Source organism: Cottoperca gobio, unplaced genomic scaffold (assembly GCF_900634415.1).
Source record: "Cottoperca gobio unplaced genomic scaffold, fCotGob3.1 fCotGob3_320arrow_ctg1, whole genome shotgun sequence".
In the NCBI taxonomy this organism is placed as follows: domain Eukaryota; kingdom Metazoa; phylum Chordata; class Actinopteri; order Perciformes; family Bovichtidae; genus Cottoperca; species Cottoperca gobio.
The window spans coordinates 28,060-49,131 of record NW_021166929.1 but is presented as its reverse complement, the minus strand read 5'-3'; the positions used below and the strand labels follow the sequence as shown (position 1 = coordinate 49,131).

At 43.5% G+C, this 21,072-nt stretch overlaps 2 protein-coding genes across 2 annotated transcripts in view; both read left to right on the top strand.

The window, feature by feature from the left end:
- Positions 1–3,478, top strand: part of LOC115005566 (dynamin-1-like) — a 40,330-nt gene extending 36,852 nt beyond the window's left edge. The window contains 1 exon segment of the mRNA XM_029427438.1: positions 1,108–3,478. Within this exon segment, the coding sequence (XP_029283298.1) occupies positions 1,108–1,168 (61 nt within the window). The 3' untranslated portion in view covers positions 1,169–3,478.
- A 1,205-nt stretch (positions 3,479–4,683) lies between these two features.
- Positions 4,684–20,502, top strand: LOC115005563 (rap guanine nucleotide exchange factor 1-like). Its single transcript, XM_029427434.1, is given in 24 exon segments — positions 4,684–4,856; positions 5,081–5,217; positions 5,384–5,565; positions 5,640–5,796; positions 6,519–6,754; positions 7,238–7,349; positions 7,707–7,758; positions 8,309–8,404; positions 8,896–9,036; positions 11,474–11,706; positions 11,798–11,838; positions 12,329–12,419; positions 12,497–12,575; positions 14,788–14,872; positions 15,209–15,301; positions 15,735–15,923; positions 16,002–16,086; positions 16,182–16,276; positions 16,466–16,544; positions 16,741–16,842; positions 17,842–17,939; positions 20,224–20,305; positions 20,307–20,366; positions 20,464–20,502. Coding segments are annotated over 24 exon segments (2,592 nt in total). The 5' UTR covers positions 4,684–4,828.
- The last annotated feature ends 570 nt before the right edge of the window (positions 20,503–21,072 follow it).

Below are 21,072 nucleotides of genomic sequence, written 5' to 3'. Positions count from 1 at the left end.
CTGCTTCCAGTCTTTGTGCTAAGCTAGGCTAAACGTCCAGGACTCTATTTAAAAAAAACTGTCTGTCACCACTTTTACATCCACCTGGAGCCATGTCTGTCTGTCTCTGTCTACATGTCTGCCTGTCTGTCTGTCTGTCTGTCTGTCTGTCTGTCTGTCTGTCTCTCTGCATGTCTGTCTCTCTGCCTGTCTGTCTGTCTCTCTGTCTGACTGTCTCTCTGTCTGTCTGACTGTCTCTTTGTTTGTCTCTCTGCCTGTTTCTCTGTCTGTCTCTCTGCCTGTCTGTCTGTATGTCTCTCTGTTTGTGTGATCCTGCGCTAACTTTACCTTATATGGACAAAGAGGAAGTTATTAGGTAGCCCCCCCCCTCGGCCCTGCCCCCCCTCATATTGACCATATATGGTTATTTTTCAGAATCTCTATCAGTGACCCATGAGGAGTCCACCAATGGTACGTCAACTGTCTGTGTGCCTCATCGTCCAATCAGATCGCTATCCTCACCATGTGACCCAATTAGTGATTGACATCTTCATCAACCTGTTTTTGTCTGTTGTTTCTATTTGTGTTGTTGTGTTGGCTCCTGCATCCTGTTTTTCTTCTCACCTCTCTCGTCAGCTTTAAAATCCTAAATGTTGCCGTTATGGCGCAGTTTTGGTTTTCTTTGAGACAAAAGGCCTTTACGGTTGATCAGGTCTATGCTAACATTGTAGCTGCTACATTAACACACAAAATAACATCATATGAGCATAAATATGGCAGCGACGTTATTGTTTATAAGCATAGATTTTGGTTCGGTCTCTGTGTAAATATCCTGTAGTGTGCTGTCTTACAGCTCCACGCAAATTTCTCGCTAAGTCTATTTGCGTCTTTGCGTTGACTTCGTATGTAATGTGAACGTTAACTTTGGGTTTGTTGTGAACACAGATTAATTGGTTCAACATGGAGCTAGTTTTGATTAAAGTGAACTTTAACTTCTGGTTGTCGATCAGTTCCCACAGGTACCATCGGTGTTGACCTTTGATCCCCCCCCCCCCCCCCCCCCCCCCCATATCACATATATCACATGTTTCTGTTGTCTCACGTTTCTCTTCTTGTGTTATTTCCCAGTCGTCCCAGTAAAGGTAGCCCGGCCCACGGAGAGAGCCCCCAGTCATCTATCGACGGTTAACCCGTCCCCCCCGCTGTGTGTGTCTCTACTGATGTTACTGTCAACTTTACTTGTGATAAAATTATAAGGATATTGATTATCAGCACATTAATGACCATATAACACATGATCAGCAATATTGAGCGTGTAGATATGTCGAGCAGCAGAAACAGGAAGTGCAGAACTCTCACTCAACTCTTTTATTTATACTGTTGCTAACACTTTGTGTGACGTCCAGCTCCGTAATGCAGTATACAATACTTACAATGTGCTTATAGCGCTGTGTAATTATAGATACACATACATATTCACAATACTCTATAATAATAACACATTAAGCTCTTTATAATGACTAAGATCATATAATATTATAATTCATAAAGTTGTAATGCATTATAATGTGATTATAAATCACTCAGTGACAAAAATATTCTTAGATGTAAATCATCCTGAGCAGCATTATGAAGTGTTAAGATACTTTATCAGTTATTATGAAATGCTGAATGTGTTATGGTTATTGTTATATATAACTTTATGGACGCGGGCGTCACAGAAAGTTTTTACCACATTTTTCTTTTGTTTCTTGTACGTTGACAAGGTTTTTTTTATTATATGCTGCTGAAATGTTGGAACTTTTCTTTACAGTGTAAATTTTTACATATTGTTTTAATTTTTGTATTTATTAATCTATTTATTGATTTATTTATTGTCTGAGGTTCCTGTTTATGGCATTATTACACAAACACATTTATCTTTGTAAACCAACAGATGTTTCCGTTGGATTTTGGATTATAGCAGAAACAAACAAACATTTCTGATAATCTCCACTGATTACTCACGTTAACGCTAACGTTCGGCTATAAAGGAGCTACACCACGCTTGACTTCATCACCGCTAAGATAACGGCGGCTAATGTTAGCGTGAAGACGTTTAACGTCCCGACATTTAGTTTATTATTTATTTAGTGTTTATCTGTAATTCGTGTCGAATCACAGAATTCTTGAGGGAATAAAGAAGTTTCACAAAGGTGTTACTTTAAATTGCCAATGAAAATCAGTTCAAATAAACTATCAATTTATTATATCCAGTGGTTTACTAGATTCCTCTAACCTCTTTGTTTTAGTTTAAATATTTTATGTTCCGGACTTTATACTTTTGGCTGATGGAGATTTGATGAATGAATCCAGGAGTGTAAATGCAGACGGCAAGTTTGAGAAATATAAATGTTTTCAGAGACACCAGCTGTTAGATTTTGATGTTTCAGACAAACTGTAAGAATTTAAGCTACAACTGCTGATCTATTTATTCAACCTGTGTATGTGTATGCTTTTCATGTTGTGGTGGTATTTCTGCTCTGAGCTGCGTTCAACACAACACACGCTTCACTGTGTTAGCGTTAGCAGAACGTTAGCAGATTGTTAGCAGAACGTTAGCAGATTGTAAGCAGATGTTCGCAAATTGTTAGCAGATGTTAGCAGAGCGTTAACAGATGTTAGCAGAACGTTAGCAGATGTTAGCAGAACGTTAGCAGATGTTAGCAGAGCGTTACCAGATGTTAGCAGAACGTTAGCAGATCTTAGCAGAACGTTAGCAGATGTTAGCAGAGCGTTACCAGATGTTAGCAGAGCGTTACCAGATCTTAGCAGAACGTTAGCAGATCTTAGCAGAACGTTAGCAGATGTTAGCAGAGCGTTACCAGATGTTAGCAGATGTTAGCAGAGCGTTACCAGATGTTAGCAGAACGTTAGCAGATGTTAGCAGAACGTTAGCAGATGTTAGCAGAACGTTAGCAGATGTTAGCAGAGCGTTACCAGATGTTAGCAGAACGTTAGCAGATCTTAGCAGAACGTTAGCAGATGTTAACAGAACATTAGCAGAACGTTAGCAGATCTTAGCAGATTGTTAACAGAACGTTAGTAGATGTTAGCAGAACATTAGCAGATTGTTAGCAGAGCGTGTTTATAGCTGTGAAGTGTCCTTGTGTTCACATTAATTGTCAGCATGGTAGTAAAACTGATTTCTAAAAGTATTTGTGATGTCAGGTGTTGCATGTGTTGCTCTGCAGCCTCTAGTTGAACGCAGCTCCACACACACCTGTGATCATAGATAGTTCCCTCTGTATTAATATCAATGTTTACAGAACATATGAAGATAATAATGTACCATATATATGTAAGGAACATATATATCGATCTATTCAAATGAAATATGCAGCGGCCCAGACTGTAGTGTGTGTGTGCGTCTGTATGTGTAGTTTTATTGTGTAACTTAGTATCATGTGATCAGGGCCAACTGAGACGTGTTGACATGAATAAAGTTTGTGTGAATGAACCTGTTGTCTTTTTTTTGGACAAACTGACTAAATTAATACTGAACTAAGCTAACCACCTAAACATTCAACGTAAATCTAAGAACTTGCACAACGTCGCCCGAGCAACAGCCGATGTTCCCTCTCTGGCTGCGCTACACCTCTAGAGGGAAAAACAATGTGTTTTAGTTGCATAAATAGGAGTAGCCCATAATTGCTAAAGTTAGACTAAACATCCAAACATTTATAACTTTTGGATAGAAATAACTTGCAGAAAATCTTCGTTATAAAAGACCAGTGGGCGTGAAGTGAACTGCACTCAGCGTCCTGTTTGTGCTCGTGCTTCTTGGGCCACAACAGTGACGGGAAACATGTGAATAAACATGTGTAATCATCATATTTAAAATAACATTACTTTCTGCTATGTTCCTGTATTTTATTTGGATCATAGCCTCCATCTATATTGTACATACATATATTGTATTAGTGTGGTGATAGGTGGCTAAGTAGCTTGCTAACACAAACAAATTGCTAGCAGTCGTTACTTATTCACCTTTCCTTTGTACCATAACATTATTTATTGTTGGCTAAAGTCAATATGTATGCTATAATACAAGAGTTAGTATCAACTCTAGCGAGCAAGCTAAGGTTAGCCAGCTAGCTGTAACTTAGCTACGATGCATAGATCTGGTGTTGGTTGCTTTGTGACATTAGCTGATAACGTAATTTAAAACGGATCTGGAGTCTGGATGAATAAACTGACTCAAGACAGTATTTTGCTACATTAGCTAGCTAGCAATTCGGCCGGGTTAGTAAGCAAGCTAACATTAGCTAACAGCCAGCCTAAACCACAATATATTTATATACCGGAGGAAAGGGTTTTGTTGTAATGAAAACGTAACCTCTTCCAGCTCCAGTGACTTGAAAAATAGTTATATGCACTGAATTTGTTGTATTTACTGTTTATCAGAGACAATAGTTAGCTAGCTAGCGCTGATGGGTGACACCTAAATTTAGGGGGGGTTATGTCAGAGTCGACTTTGGTTGTAAAGTGCAAAAAGAAAGTTAATCTCCCACTCATTTAGATAAACTAAAACCAGTTTAACTAACAGAAACAGAACTAAAGAACCAGTTATGAAAGAGTTTGAAGCTGATCATTTATATTTCAGAGACTGTGCTGAGCACTTGCTGCCAGCAGGGGGGTGCCGGGTGCTTCACTGTCTGTCCTCCCTGTGGGGACAGGCTGAAATAAACTGAGAGAAAGAGGAAGAAGAGAAGAAGGAAGGAAGAGACGACGTATGAGCGGTATAACATGAGAGCAGAGGATTAAACTGTTGCTCTGCTGAACTCTGTCCGTCTGTCCACCTGCAGACATGTCCTCCCGTCCTGAGAGTAAGACAGGTAAGCTCCTCTTCTATCTCACATTCTAACTGTTAGCCACCGCAGGCTAGAAACATTTCCTTCCTGTCAGTTTACTTCAGAGTGTTTGAATTTGAGCTGAGGGGCTTTTATTGTGGTAGTTTATCAGAATCAGAAAACCTTAATTAGTCCCACAACGGGGAAATGTACCTTGTTACAGCAAAAGATCAAGAAAGTAAAGTGGTGATGATGATCTTCTTCTGCAGCCTCCCAGTTTGTGTCTCTCACCATGAGGCTGAAGGACAAGCTCCACACGCAGAGAATCAGACGCTCTGAACGGATCAAACACACCCTGACACAGAGAGTCAAACCAGCTGACCTGAACCTGCAGCACACACACAAGGTACACACTCCTACACACCTATACTACCAACAGTGGACTATCAGGCTTCATTAACCAAACAAAAATAAAAGAGACAATTGTGTGTGTGTGTGTGTGTGTGTGTGTGTGTGTGTGTGTGTGTGTGTGTGTGTGTGTGTGTGTGTGTGTGTGTGTGTGTGTGTGGCAGTCGGTGTGTGTGTTAGTGGAGCAGCAGCGGGCCGTCGTCAGCGCTCTGCAGTACTTCAAAGCTCTGGTGGACAAACTCGTTGTGGACCCGTCTGTGGTCGGCGGCTTGCTAGGCGGGGCGTCCGGCGGCGTCCTGGAGGCGGTCCAGACTATGGTCCAGCTGGAGCCGTACCTGCACAACAGGTAGGAGACACCTGTCTGTCTGTCCTCACCGCCTGTCCCACTCGTCTCTACCTGTCTGTCTGTTCTCTCCGCAGTAAGACCGTCTCCGCCTGTCTCACTCATCTCTACCTGTCTGTGGCTCAGCTGATTCGCTGGGCTGATCAGGTGATGCTGCAAGGCGTTGCTCATGGCAACAAGGAGTCCACAGCGAGTGTTACCACAGTCATCAGGGCCGTGCTGGACGGCGTCAAGGTGAGGACAAATGTTTCCTGTCTGTCCCTGATATCTCGTCTTCTCGTGTCCTCTCCGCCTGTTATCACGATCATCAGGCTTCAAACTGCATCCACAGTGTCCGTTTGAAACACGTGGTTAACAAAAGGACTCGGTTTAAGAAAAGATTGTTGTTTGAGTTTAAATGCATACGTTAGACACGTCTCGTAAGTTAACTTATGCAAGTTAAAATAATTCTGGTCTCACTCGGGACATGAACCGTCTCCTTGTTTTACGTCCATTCTCCCCGAACAGAAGATGCAACTATGGGTCATAATCAGATGCTTGTACAAATGACCCACAGGGCCGTTTCTGGGGGGGGTTTCGTCCTGTCCTGTCCTGAGGCCACAGGGAGCGTCAACAGGGTCCATCTGTGTAAAAGAAGTGGACGATGTCCACCATTGGTTTGTGGACCACGGTTTTGAAGCCTCGAGTTTGGTATTTTGTCCGTCGTCATCTTGTTTGTTGGACCCAGCAGTGACTCAGAGGGAGCTGAGTCCAACCAACGCTGATTACGACATTTTTAGGTGACAAAATGTTACATTAACTTAGATGAAGTGAAAACAAACTGTGAAAGAGTTAAAGTTATCGTGTTAGAGACCTGTCAATCACAAGGTAGCCCCGCCCTAAAGCAGACGCTGCTTTATCATCGTTTTTACTCTAATGGGACATAATTTACTAAAGGAACATCGTGTGTCTGTCAGGAACTGGTCCGATTGGCTGCAGAGAGACAAGGAGACTCCGCCCCCGTGTCTCCTGTCCAATCACAGGCTGCCGTGGGACAGACAGGCGGGTTTGACGACCAACAGACATCAGACAGGGCGTCAACCTGCCGCAGTCCAGGAGCTCCTGCAGAGGAGCAGACTCCGGCAGCTCCTCCTAAACCCCCCATGCCATCCTCAGAGCCCCTCCCCCAGCTGCCCCCCCCACAGGGACTCAGGTGAGTCTGAACTGGAGACCAAACGGTGACAAAAAGATGTTTAGGTTTTTCTTCTTTCAAGATTCATATACATACAAGAACATGCAGTGTTATATTGTTTCAGTGAACAATAATAGTTTGAGAAATTCTGAATAGTTTCATAAAAAAATAGATAAAGTAGGTAACATTATATAAATGGCAGTGTTATATATATATTTATTTATTTATTTATATATTTATATATATATTTATTTATATATATTTATATATATATATATATATAAAATAAATTGTGTCTGAATGTGTCTAATAATATATATATAGATTATATTTCATATTCATGTGTATTTATATATATTTATTAGGGCTGTCGAATTAGCGCGTTCATTTCTTGAATTTTTTAAGCTAAGCTAACAGTATCTGTTGGTCTTCTGTTCCTACAAAACAAACCATTCATAAAATATTTCATGTTGTTGTGATTACTACGATGATCTCTCTTCTCAGTCCTCCAGCCCTGCCGCCTAAAAAGCGCCAGTCATTACCGAGTCCTGCCCCCTGCAGGGTTGACATAGTAGCACCAATGAGACGCGAGCCTGAAGCAGACAGACAGGTAGAGGTGAAGCTCACTTTATAATATACATATACAAAATATATATATGTGTGTGTAGTATAATATGTATATATATATATATATATATATATATATATACATATTATGTATATCTATATATATCTATATTTATATATATATTACCGATATATTTATGACGTATCATACAATTTTATATATATATATATATATGTATATATACATACATGCTATGTTTATTTATATATATATATTTGTGTGTGTAGTATAATATATATATATATATATATATATATATATTTATGTCTTTTATAGTTTTCCCCATGGGGAACAATAAATAAAAGCCTTTTTGATATAATTAATTATTAATAATATGTGTTACAGGAGGACGAGAGTCTGAAGCGTTTCTCTTCGTCTGCTGAGAATAGTCACTGTGGTAACACACACACACACATACACGCACACACACACACACACACACACACACACACACACACGCACACACACACTTCCAGTCAGCAGCAGGGTCTGGGTGACATAATTTCCTGTCAGTTGACAGAAACAGGAAGTGGTGTTTGCTGTCGCTTCCTGTCTGCAGCCTGAAGCTCAGTGCTTCCTCCTGCTGGAGTTCACATTATTATTATTATTATTATTATTAGTAGTAGTATCAATATTATTATTATTATCAATATTATTATTATTATCAATATTATTGTTATTATTATCAGTGTCATTATTATTTGATTATTATAATTAATAAAGTATTAGTATATATTGTTATTATTAATATAGCATTAGTATATATTGTTATTATTAATATAGTATAAGTATATATTGTTATTATTATTATTATTATTATTATTATTATTATTTTAATAGTAGTAGTATATATTATTGTTATTATTATAGTATTAGTATATATTGTTATTATTATTATTATTATTATTAGTATATATTGTTGTTATTGTTCCCTGTCTCTCTCTCAGAGGACGATCCAGACTATGACTTCCTCCTCACTGACCTCTCGTTCTCTGAGACTCTCCCCCCCGCCCTGCCAGAGAAAATACGCTACAGCACTGCAGGTGACGACACTCCTGAGATACCTGTCTGTCATCTATGGCTGTTCGATTTAACGTTGTGAAGCGGGACTACTTGGTTAGCTTTAAGAAAAGATTGCATTGCAGGTTAAAATAAGTACGTGATGTGGTTACATACTAATGAGTTACGTGACTTAAAGATTCTAGCTTTATGTTTTGCTCATCGCTGTTTTATAAATAATGTCCATTTATCATATTTTACTACGTAGTAACATAGTTGCGTACGTAACTTAAAATAACTTTAGTTTTCACTCGGGACGCGAACAGTCTGGTAAACGTTGGATCCATCTTTTGATCAGCAGGACTCTCGTCAGGCTTCAAGTAATGCGTTACTTCTAACTTCAAACACATTTTCACGTCCTCGGTTATCCATCTTATCCTCAGTCTATGTGCGCACGTTACGTAACGTACACTATGTTACATTGCTTTGTGATATCAGACTCATGCAAACTTCTCTCTGCTGATCTGAATCTCAGGAACAACCATCGCTCAGGCCCCGCCTTCCTTTGGGTTTGACCCTGCCCAATGTGATGACGTAACTGGTCCTGATGATGTCATGTCCTCCCCGCTGTCCCCCAGCAAGACACCCCCTCCCCTCCCCGAGAAGAAACGGCACAGTGAGTAAAAACAGCCGTTTTTGAAAAACTGTAGAAAAACCAGCTAACCACTTAGCTAACGCTAGTCAAGCTAACAGCTGAAAGCTAACTCCAACAGGGCTAACAGCTAACGATATGTAGCGAGGTTCCATAGAGTTGCATTGTGATGCGTTTGACATTGTTACAGCAAAGAACATATGAAGTAAAGTGCCAAGCTCACGATAATTAAATAAAAATAATATAAGTACAAGCGGTTGAGTAGTTTACAAAGATGAATATTAATATTAGCGTCTATCTTTGAATAATCATTAATTACTCTGTTATTATGTTAATGTTTCTGTGTAAAGTCTAAATTGTGTTCAGAACAAACATAAAGGGAATTTTTACCCCTAAGATACAAGCATGTGGTGGAGAAATTTGCAGCTTGCAAAAACTTGCCCTTAACAGCCAATGGGAGTACTCCGTCCAGAAAAGAGGAGGGGCTTACCTCCATAGATACTTTGCATTTGGTCTGAACGCTCTTTTATAAATCTGTTTATAAGCTAGGCTAACAGTTTCCCCCTGCTTCCAGTCTTTGTGCTAAGCTAGGCTAACAGTTTCCTCCTGCTTCCAGTCTTTGTGCTATCCATCCATCCATCCATCGTCTACCGCTTATCCGGGGTTGGGTCGCGGGGGCAGCAGCTCCAGTAAGGAACCCCAAACTTCCCTTCTCTGGGCCACATCCGCCAGCTCCAACTGGGGGATCCTGAGGCGTTCCCAGGCCAGTGAGGAGATATAATCTGTTCTAAGAGTCCTGGGTCTTCCCCGGGGTCTCCTCCCAGCTGGAACACCTCCCAAGGGAGGCGACCAGGTGGCATCCTTACTAGATGCCCGAACCACCTCAACTGGCTCCTATCAACGCAAAGGAGCAGCGGCTCTACTCCGAGTCTCTCACGGATGGCTGAGCTTCTCACCCTATCTCTAAGGGAGACGCCAGCCACCCGTCTGAGAAAACCCATTTCGGCCGCTTGTACCCGTGATCTCGTTCTTTCGGTCATGACCCAGCCTTCATGACCATAGGTGAGGGTAGGAACGAAGATCACCCGGAAGATCGAGAACTTTGCCTTCTGGCTCAGCTCTCTTTTCGTCACAACGGTGCGGTAAAGCGAATGTAATGCCGCCCCCGCTGCTTCGATTCTCCGGCCAATCTCTCGCTCCATCGTGACCTCACTCGCGAACCCAAGGTACTTGAAGTCCTTCACTTGGGGTAATGGCTCATTCCCTACCCGGAGTAGGCAATCCATCGGTTTCCTGCTGAGAGCCATGGCCTCAGATTTGGAGGTGCTGATCCTCATCCCAACCGCTGCACACTCGGCTGCGAACCGATCCAGTGACTGCTGAAGGTCACAGACCGATGACGCCATTAGGACCACATCATCTGCAAAGAGCAGCGATGAGATCCTCAGGCCACCGAACTGCAACCCCTCTCCTCCACGACTACGCCTTGATATCCTATCCATGAAAATCACGAACAGGATTGGTGATAAAGCGCAGCCCTGGCGGAGGCCAACATTCACTGGGAACGAGTCAGACTTACTGCCGACTATCCAGACACAACTCTCGCTTGGGCGTACAGGGATTGAATGGCAGGGAGGCGACCCTCTCGTCCACCGGGGTAAACTCCAACATAACGGCACTGAGCCGGGGGCTTGTGAGTATCCCCACACCTGCCCGACGCCTCACATCTTGGACAACTCAGGAGAAGAATAGAGTCCAACCCCTATTCAGGAGTACGGTTCCAGAGCCAAGGCTGTGCGTAGAGCAAGCCCCACCAGATCCAACTGGTAGCGCTCCACCTCCCGCACTAGATCGGGCTCCTTCCCCCTCCTCCCCAGAGCCAGCCTCTGCTCCCAGGGTCTGGGTCAGGGTCTGGTCCCTGACCATCACTGCCACCCGTGTGACAGCGCACCCGACCCCAGCGGTTCTTCCTGTGAGTAGTGGGCCCACCACGTAGCTTCTTCGGGCTAAGCCCGACCGGGCTCCGTGGCAAACCCGGCCACCAGGCGCTCGCTGTCGGCCCTGGGAGACCCTACCAGGAGCACTAGGCTCCAGACAACACAGCTCTCAGGTTCATAGGGACACACAAACCTCTCCACCACGGTAAGCTTATCTTTGTGCTAAGCTTGGCTAAACCTGTAAACAGAGATACTTTGATAACCCTCAGCTCAAACACTTTTTAATACTTTGAAATCTGTCTTTCTCTCCCCACCTGTCTGTCTGCCTCTCTCCACCTGTTTCTTTCTCCACATGTCTCTCTCTCCACCTCTCTCTCTCTCACCACCTGTCTCTCTCTCTCACCACCTGTCTCTCTCTCTGTCCACCTGTCTCTCTCTCTCTCCACCTGTCTCTCTCACCACCTGTCTCTCTCTCTCTCAACCTGTCTCTCACCACCTGTCTCTCTCCACCTGTCTGTCTTCAGTCCATCAGTACCTGCAGTTCTGCTCATCCTACAGCGCTCAGTCAGCAGCCATGTTCTACCAGCGACCTTTCACCTTAAGTCAGAGTTACAGCAGCAGGCAACAAGAGGTGGAGACCGCCTACCAGCTCACACACACACACCTGGACACACACCTTGACACACACCTGGACACACAGACATTAGACTCCGAGCTGCTTCCTCCTCCAGTTCTACCACCGAAGAAGAGACAACAGGTAACATGGACTGAAGCTCCGTCACATGACTCCGTCCTCCAATCATCAGAGATTCAGTTTTTATTCATCTTTCATCTGATTTTGTTTTCAGGATTCAGTTGGACTGTATGAAGAGAAGCAGAGCAGAGACAGGTGAAACACACACGCACACACTGACTACCTTTATATGCACAAAATATTCAGTTACAATACAATATTACTACTGATCTGCTTACATGACAAATGAAAATGAATATTCCTGGTTACATGCAGCCTTTAAATGACTTAAACATCGAAAAACCTGTTGATATCCAAGTCTTTGATAAAGTTTAAAAGTTGGGTGTCTTTCTGTTTCTTTTCCTTTGGTTTGCGTCCGACACACTGAGCTGTAAACAGAGGCCGTGCTGCACAAACTGAGCCTCATTTAGTGAACGTGCTGTAAACGTGTCCAAAGAAAGCTCCTAAAACCCGAATAATATCAGCAAATCACACAAGTCTTCATCAGAAGATGCTGCATTCAGAATAATTGTGAATATCCAATCAGAACATGCTGTTTACATGACCCATATAAGTCATATTCAGAACAATAGTGGAATATTAATGTGACTGTAAACAGAGTCAGTGACGGCGCCCTGTTGTGCAGTTCCCAGAGTCTCCAACAGGAGGAGCAAGAGGAGGAGGTGCTACTGACCGAGCGGCAGGAGATCCTCCACAGAATCACGATGAAACCTCAGGTATAGTCCTGACATCTGACCTCTGACCTCTCTGCTGCCCTTCATCATGCCTAACCACTGACCTCTGTGTGTCTCAGGAGGAGGACGGGCCGGACGTGAAAGCTGCCTCTCCTGAGATCCTATTGGTCCACGCCACAGAGACTGACGGCAGAGCAGGTAAGTCCTCTGACACAACAGTCTGCTGCTAACAGTCTGCTGCTAACAGTCTGCTGCTAACATTCTGCTGCTAACAGTCTGCTGCTAACATTCTCCTGCTAACAATCTGCTGCTAACAGTCTGCTGCTAACAGTCTGCTGCTAACATTCTCCTGCTAACAATCTGCTGCTAACAGTCTGCTGCTAACACTCTGCTGCTAACACTCTGCTCCTAACAGTCTTGTGCTAACAGTCTGATGCTAACATTCTGCTGCTAACTATCTGTCTGTCGCTGCTGTCTGGGCTCTATGAGGCCCAAAACAGAGCGGAGGACAGAATGTGAATGCGCAAAGTAGACAGTACACACCGAAACGTGCACATACTACTACTACTACTAGGTCGTCCTCAGACAGGCCCTCCGTTGGTGCTTCCAGTCATCCCGATCCTCCATGCATCTGGCTAGCTCGCCAGTATTTTCTGCTCCCGCATCTTTCCTGAGTACATCCACGTATGTTATTGCGGGACGCCCTCGTGATCGGTGCCCATGTGTTGGCTCCCACAGCACAAGTTTGCTGGCTGGCAGCTCTTGGTGTCTCTGGCAGTGACCTGCCATCCTCATTCTCCTGACCACTGTCCCTCCTTCGACCTTTTCCTCCCACTCATCTCATTGATGACCCTCCATGCCTCCCCCTACTGCTGTTCACCATGCGCTGCCTCCACTCTCTGCACCTTCTCCATCAGCTCCTCCCCCCTGATCTTATCGTTGGTATCGAAAAGAAGCTGTTTAGCCATATTCAATACCATGCGATTCTCTGCAGTCGGCTCATGCCCAAAGCCTCGGTGTGCTTCCTCCACTTCCTCACGCGCCACCACGACCTCCGGATGCCTGGACCTCTGGGATACTCCATTCCTCTCCATCACTGGAACACACATACTGGTCACCTCCACGTTCACAGCAACTAACCGCCTGTACTTGGCATTAGGCTCCTCCTCCTCGCTCAGCAGCTGGAAGCAATTCCTCACCTCCAGGTTAGTGGAGTTGTGGTACGTGAGAGGTACGTCCTCCGGTCCGAACCATGCATTGAAGTCACCCAGGATTGCAAGGAAGTTGTGAGCCGGGATATCACGGACCGCTGTTGCAAGGTCCTCATAGAACTTCTCCACCTCCTCAGCTTGTGCCACATTGGTGGGTGAGTACACGACTATGACAGTTGTGACTGGGTTGCCATCAAAGTCAGCACTAAGGATTCTATTGGTGTGATAGTGTACCCTAAGGAGAGCCTTACGCACCCGAGAACTCAGCAGTAACCCCACTCCGCCAGTGGCAGCTTGTGCCTCGTTTCGCCATGCTGATGAGGTGATGAACCAGCATTTCTCCACTCTGTGATACACGATCTGATCCTCAGCATGCACTCTTCTATGCTATTGGATTCCCAGGATCTCCACTCCCCTTTCCTCTGCACAGTGTGCCAGCTCCTCCAGCCTCCCTTCTTCTCTAACTGTGTTTGCGTTGAAGGTCCCATGGTGAATGGTCTCCGGCAACGCAGGAGTGCTTTGGACCGCGTGCTGTGGTCGGATAGAACCCTCCCTTCCGGGTTTGAGGCCCTATCATCATACTGCCCTCCGGGTAGAGGACCAGCCCCACTGTCCGTTGGTTGGTTCCTGCGGACTCCCGCTGCTGGAAGTATAGGATTTGGAATGACTTTGTTCTCCATGATTTAGGCCTTACAACGCGCAAATATAAGAACTGTGGGGCGCAGCTCCTCACATTCCTACTCTGGCCGTTTTGGGCATAAGCCCTTATCCGCCCTTCACTCCGATGCCTCCAGATGGTATACGGCTCGGAGCCGGGTGTGAACAGCACCCTTGGTTTTTGTTCGGAGTGTCCTTCTCCTAGATGGGTTGCCTTACATGGCTATGAGGCTATGAGCCCCATCCGCCCACAATAGGATGCAGTTTAATGTCTTACCCAGGACCCGGACATAAATGAGATAAATAACATAAGCGCGGCGCCCCCCCCTGAAACAATGGTAGGAGAAACACTGGGATGCTATGTCTTGTTGCATTTGCTTCATGTTTGGCTGTGACAAAGTTGTCGACTTGCTAGTTTTTGTTCATAAGTAATGTTATAATAACAAATGCATGTGTAAAAGTTAATTAAACTTTGAATCTGTTTGTGTGTGTGTGTGTGTGTGTGTGTGTGTGTGTGTGTGTGTGTGTGTGTGTGTGTGTAGAACAGATCCTGTACCGTGAAGCCTTCCTCTCCACCTACAGGAGCTTCATCAGCCCAAATGACGTCATCAGCAAACTGCAGCACAGATATCCTCTCTGACTCTGTATGTGTATATACACACATATATATACATATATATATATATAAACTGTATGACTGGATTGATCGCTGTGAGATAAAACATTCCTATACTGATAAAAAAGTTTTATTTATTTATTATTATTGTTATAAACAGGAAGGAGGCGGAGCCTGAAATGTGATCAGATGATCAGTTTTACAGGATTCAGAGAGAGAAATATAAAGTGTGTATATGTCAGATTTTCTTTTATCTCACGTGTTGGAAGGATCAGGGGTTTGACAGGAACTTGTTGAGATAATATTCACAGAGAGTTTGTTGACGGTGAATCTTTAACCGTCAACACGTACAGGCACTTGTGTGAATTACGTGAAGCTGCACACCTGAGCGCTGCCAAGAACACCTTTCACCTGCTGGTCAGGGTGGTCGACGAGCTGTGGTGAGACACACACACACACACACACACACACACACACACACACACACACACGCACACGCACACGCACACACACTCACACCAAACTACAGCCAGATGAGCTTTGTTTCCTTTCTGCATGTGTATTGATTGTGTTTCTTCCTGCACAGTGTGAGATAAAGATGAGGCTAAATTAATATTATCAGTATTATACTATTAGTAGAATTAGACTCCAGTGGTGCTGCGTAGGATCGTTTCTGACTCGTGTGAACATTCCCAATAACTGCAGAGATATGACGACAGACATTCAAACACCACAATAGAAGCTTTGAATGTAAAAAACTGACAGCCTTGTGTGTGTGTGTGTGTGTGTGTGTGTGTGTGTGTGTGTGTGTGTGTGTGTGTGTGTGTGTGTGTGTGTGTGTGTGTGTGTGTGTGTGTGTGTGTGTGTGTGCAGTGCGGTGGAGCTGGACTCTGATTTGCTGCTGCTGCTGATGGACCTGGTGTTTAGCCTCCTGATTGGAGGAAAGCTGGAGCTGGCCCACTTGCTGCACTCCAACATCCTGTCCAAGATGGAGCAGAGGGGAAAGCTGATTGGCTCGCCTCAGTCTCACCGCCCCCTTGCCGCCAGGGGCGTGGCTGCCAGGTAACCTCTGATCTCTGACCTCTGACCTCTTGGGTGATTGACAGGCTCTCATGAACATGTACTCTCTGTCCTCTTCAGACCCGGGACTCTTCTGGACTTCAGGACTCAGGATTTAGCTGAACAGCTGACTCTGCTGGACTCTGAACTCTTCTGCAAGATCGGGGTACAAAGTTCAGCTTTGTAACCCTCCCACCTGTCTGTCTCTCACCTTTCTGTCTTTCACCTGTCTCTCTCTCACCTGTCTGTTTCTCTCTCCAGCTCCCTGAGGTGTTGTTGTGGTCGAAGGAGCAGAATGAGGAGAAGAGTCCGAACCTGACGGAGTTCACACAACACTTCAACAACGTGTCCTTCTGGTAAACACACACACACACACACACACACACACACACACACACACAATCACACAAGGAAACACACAAAATTAGTTTCAGGATATCAATCTGCAGATGTCGTGTTTATGAATTTACAGGTGTGTGTGTGTGTGTGTGTGTGTGTGTGTGTGTGTGTGTGTGTGTGTGTGTGTGTGTGTGTGTGTGGGTCAGGGTTCGTTCAGTCATCATTCTTCAGGATAAACCTCAGGACCGAGAGAAATTGCTGCTGAAGTTCATGAAGACTATGAAGGTGAAGGGGGGGGGGGCGGGGGCTGTAGTGAGAGTTATAAAACGACTATTAAAATTAACATTAATTAGCTGGTTTTTCCTCCAAGTGGTTAAAAAATACATAACAGCCAATGAAAGCAGCTTTGAGTGCCTGACGTCACGTGAGTAATGAACTCAGTGTTAACATGTGTTTGTTGTTGTTGTTTATGTTCCTGCAGCACCTGAGGAAGCTGAACAACTTTAACTCATACCTGTCCATCCTGTCAGCGCTGGACTCCGCCCCACTGAGACGCCTGGACTGGCAGAGGAGCACGGCGGAGGTTATATGATGATAATAATAATAATAATAATAATGATCATCATCATCATCATCATAATGATAATAATAATAACTGTTATTAACGGGTGGGAAACGATGGAGACACCTGGAGAGGCGTGATTGGGAGGAACGGCCTCCCTGATCTAAACCCGAACGGTCGTTTGTTGTTGGACTTCTGTGCTAGTCATGGAATGGCCATAACAAACACCATGTTTGAACATAAGGATGCTCATAAGTGCACGTGGTACCAGAGCACCCTAGGCCAAAGGTCAATGATCGATTTTGTAATCGTATCATCTGATCTGAGGCCGCATGTTTTGGACACTCGGGTGAAGAGAGGGGCGGAGCTGTCGACTGATCACCATCTGGTGGTGAGTTGGATCAAGGGGTGGGGGAAGACTCTGGACAGACCTGGTAAACCCAAACGGGTAGTGCGGGTGAACTGGGAACGTCTGGAGGAAGCCCCTGTCCTGGGGATCTTTAACTCACACCTCCGGCGGAGCTTTTCAGACAACCCTGTGGAGGTTGGGGGCATTGAACCTGAGTGGGCGATGTTCAAAACCTCTATTGCTGAAGCTGCGGTGATGAGCTGTGGTCTCAAGGTCTTAGGTGCCTCAAGAGGCGGTAACCCTCGAACACCGTGGTGGACCCCGGTGGTCAGGGAAGCCGTCCGACTGAAGAAGGAGTCCTTCCGGGTTATGTTATCCGGGAGGACTCCGGAAACAGTTGCAGGGTACCGAAGGACTCGAAGGGCGGCAGCTTCTGCCGTGTCAGAGAGCTGAGCCAGAAGGCAAAGCTCTCGATCTACCTGTTGATCTTTGTTCCTACCCTCACCTATGGTCATGAAGGCAGGGTCATGACTTAATAATAATAATAATAATGATAATAATAATTATAGAAATAATAATAATATTGATAATTATGGTGGTAATAATGATAGTGATAATAATTAATCTTTGATGAAGATATTAATGAGTTGTGTATGTTTTTTGTGTTTCAGGCTCTGGAGGAGTACAGTTCTTTGATTGACAGCACATCATCTTTCAGAGCCTACAGAGCCGCTCTAGCTGAAGTGGAGCCTCCCTGTATACCCTACCTGTAGGTTAATACCCTGTAAACCCCACTATATATACCCTACCTGTAGGTTAATACCCTGTAAACCTCACTATATATACCCTACTGTAGGTTAATACCCTGTAAACCCCACTATATATACCCTACTGTAGGTTAATACCCTGTAAACCCCATTATATATACCCTACTGTAGGTTAATACCCTGTAAATCTCACTATATATACCCTACTGTAGCTTAATACCCTGTAAACCCCACTATATATACCCTACTGTAGGTTAATACCCTGTAAACCCCACTATATATACCCTACCTGTAGGTTAATACCCTGTAAACCTCACTATATATACCCTACTGTAGGTTAATACCCTGTAAACCCCACTATATATACCCTACTGTAGGTTAATACCCTGTAAACCCCACTATATATACACCCTACTGTAGGTTAATACCCTGTAAACCTCACTATATATACCCTACTGTAGGTTAATACCCTGTAAACCCCACTATATATAGCCTACTGTAGCTTAATACCCTGTAAACCCCACTATATATACCCTACTGTAGGTTAATACCCTGTAAACCCCACTATATATACCCTACTGGAGCTTAATACCCTGTAAACCCCACTATATATACCCTACTGTAGGTTAATACCCTGTAAACCCCACTATAGATACCCTACTGTAGGTTAATACCCTGTAAACCCTACTATATATACCCCACTGTAGGTTAATACCCTGTAAACCCCACTATATATACCCTATTCTAGGTTAATACCCTGTAAACCTCACTATATATACTCCACTGTAGGTTAATACCCTGTAAACTCTACTATGTATACACTACTGTAGGTTAATACCCTGTAAACCCCACTATATATACCCTACTGTAGGTTAATACCCTATAAACCCCACTATATATACCCTACTGTAGGTTAATACCCTGTAAACCTCACTATATATACCCTACTGTAGGTTAATACCCTGTAAACCTCACTATATATACCCTACTGTAGGTTAATACCCTGTAAACCCCACTATATATACCCTACTGGAGCTTAATACCCTGTAAACCCCACTATATATACCCTACTGTAGGTTAATACCCTGTAAACCCCACTATATATACCCTACTGTAGGTTAATACCCTGTAAACCCTACTATATATACCCCACTGTAGGTTAATACCCTGTAAACCCCACTATATATACCCTATTCTAGGTTAATACCCTGTAAACCTCACTATATATACTCCACTGTAGGTTAGTACCCTGTAAACTCTACTATGTATACACTACTGTAGGTTAATACCCTGTAAACCCCACTATATATACCCTACTGTAGGTTAATACCCTATAAACCCCACTATATATACCCTACTCTAGGTTAATACCCTGTAAACCTCACTATATATACCCTACTGTAGGTTAATACCCTGTAAACCCCACTATATATACCCTACTGTAGGTTAATACCCTGTAAACCTCACTATATATACCCTACTGTCGGTTAATACCCTGTAAACCCCACTATATATACCCTACTGTAGGTTAATACCCTGTAAACCTCACTATATATACACTACTGTAGGTTAATACCCTGTAAACCTCACTATATATACACTACTGTAGGTTAATACCCTGTAAACCCCACTATATATACCCTACTGTAGGTTAATACCCTGTAAACCTTACTATATATACCCTACTGTAGGTTAATACCCTGTAAACCCCACTATGTATACCCTACTGTAGGTTAATACCCTGTAAACCCCACTATATATACCCTACTGTAGGTTAATACCCTTTAAACCCTACTATCTATACCCCACTGTAGGTTAATACCCTGTAAACCCCACTATATATACCCTACTGTAGGTTAATACCCTGTAAACCCCACTATATATAGCCTACTGTAGCTTAATACCCTGTAAACCCCACTATATATACCCTACTGTCGGTTAATACCCTGTAAACCCCACTATATATACCCTACTGTAGGTTAATACCCTGTAAACCTCACTATATATATACCCTACTGTAGGTTTATACCCTGTAAACCTCACTATATATACCCTACTGCAGGTTAATATCCTGTAAACCTCACTATATATACCCTACTGTAGGTTAATATCCTGTAAACCTCACTATATATACCCTACTGTAGGTTAATACCCTGTAACCTCACTATATATACCCTACTGTAGGTTAATATCCTGTAAACCTCACTATATATACCCTACTGTAGGTTAATACCCTGTAAACCCCACAGTGTCGCTTCTCCCTCTCTAACCTGTCCGTCTGTTCAGGGGTTTGATCCTTCAGGACTTGACCTTCGTCCACCTGGGGAATCCTGACAAGGTGATGACATCACAGGGTTCAAAGGTCAACTTTCTCCAAACGCTGGCAGCAGTTCAACATCCTGGACACTCTGAGGAGCTACCAGCAAGAGGTCAGTTACCTCGAGTACTATAGTGTTTACTGCAGTTTAATGAGTAGTACTACAATGTTACAGCAGTTTAATGAGTAGTACTACAATGTTACTGCAGTTTAATGAGGAGTACTACAATGTTACTGCAATTGAATGAGGAGTACTACAGTGTTACAGCAGTTTAATGCGCAGTACTACAGTGTTACTGCAGTTTGAATGAGTAGTACTACAGTGTTACTGCAGTTTAATGAGGAGTACTACAATGTTACTGCAGTTTAATGAGTAGTACTACAGTGTTACTGCAGTTTAATGAGGAGTACTACAATGTTACTGCAGTTTAATGAGTAGTACTACAATGTTACTGCAGTTATAATGAGTAGTACTACAATGTTACTGCAGTTTAATGAGTAGTACTACAGTGTTACTGCAGTTATAATGAGTAGTACTACAATGTTACTGCAGTTTAATGAGTAGTACTACAATGTTACTGCAGTTTAATGAGTAGTACTACAATGTTACTGCAGTTTAATGAGTAGTACTACAGTGTTACTGCAGTTTAATGAGTAGTACTACAATGTTACTGCAGTTTAATGAGTAGTACTACAATGTTACTGCAGTTTAATGAGTAGTACTACAATGTTACTGCAATTATAATGAGTAGTACTACAATGTTACTGCAGTTTAATGAGTAGTACTACAATGTTACTGCAGTTTTAATGAGTATAGA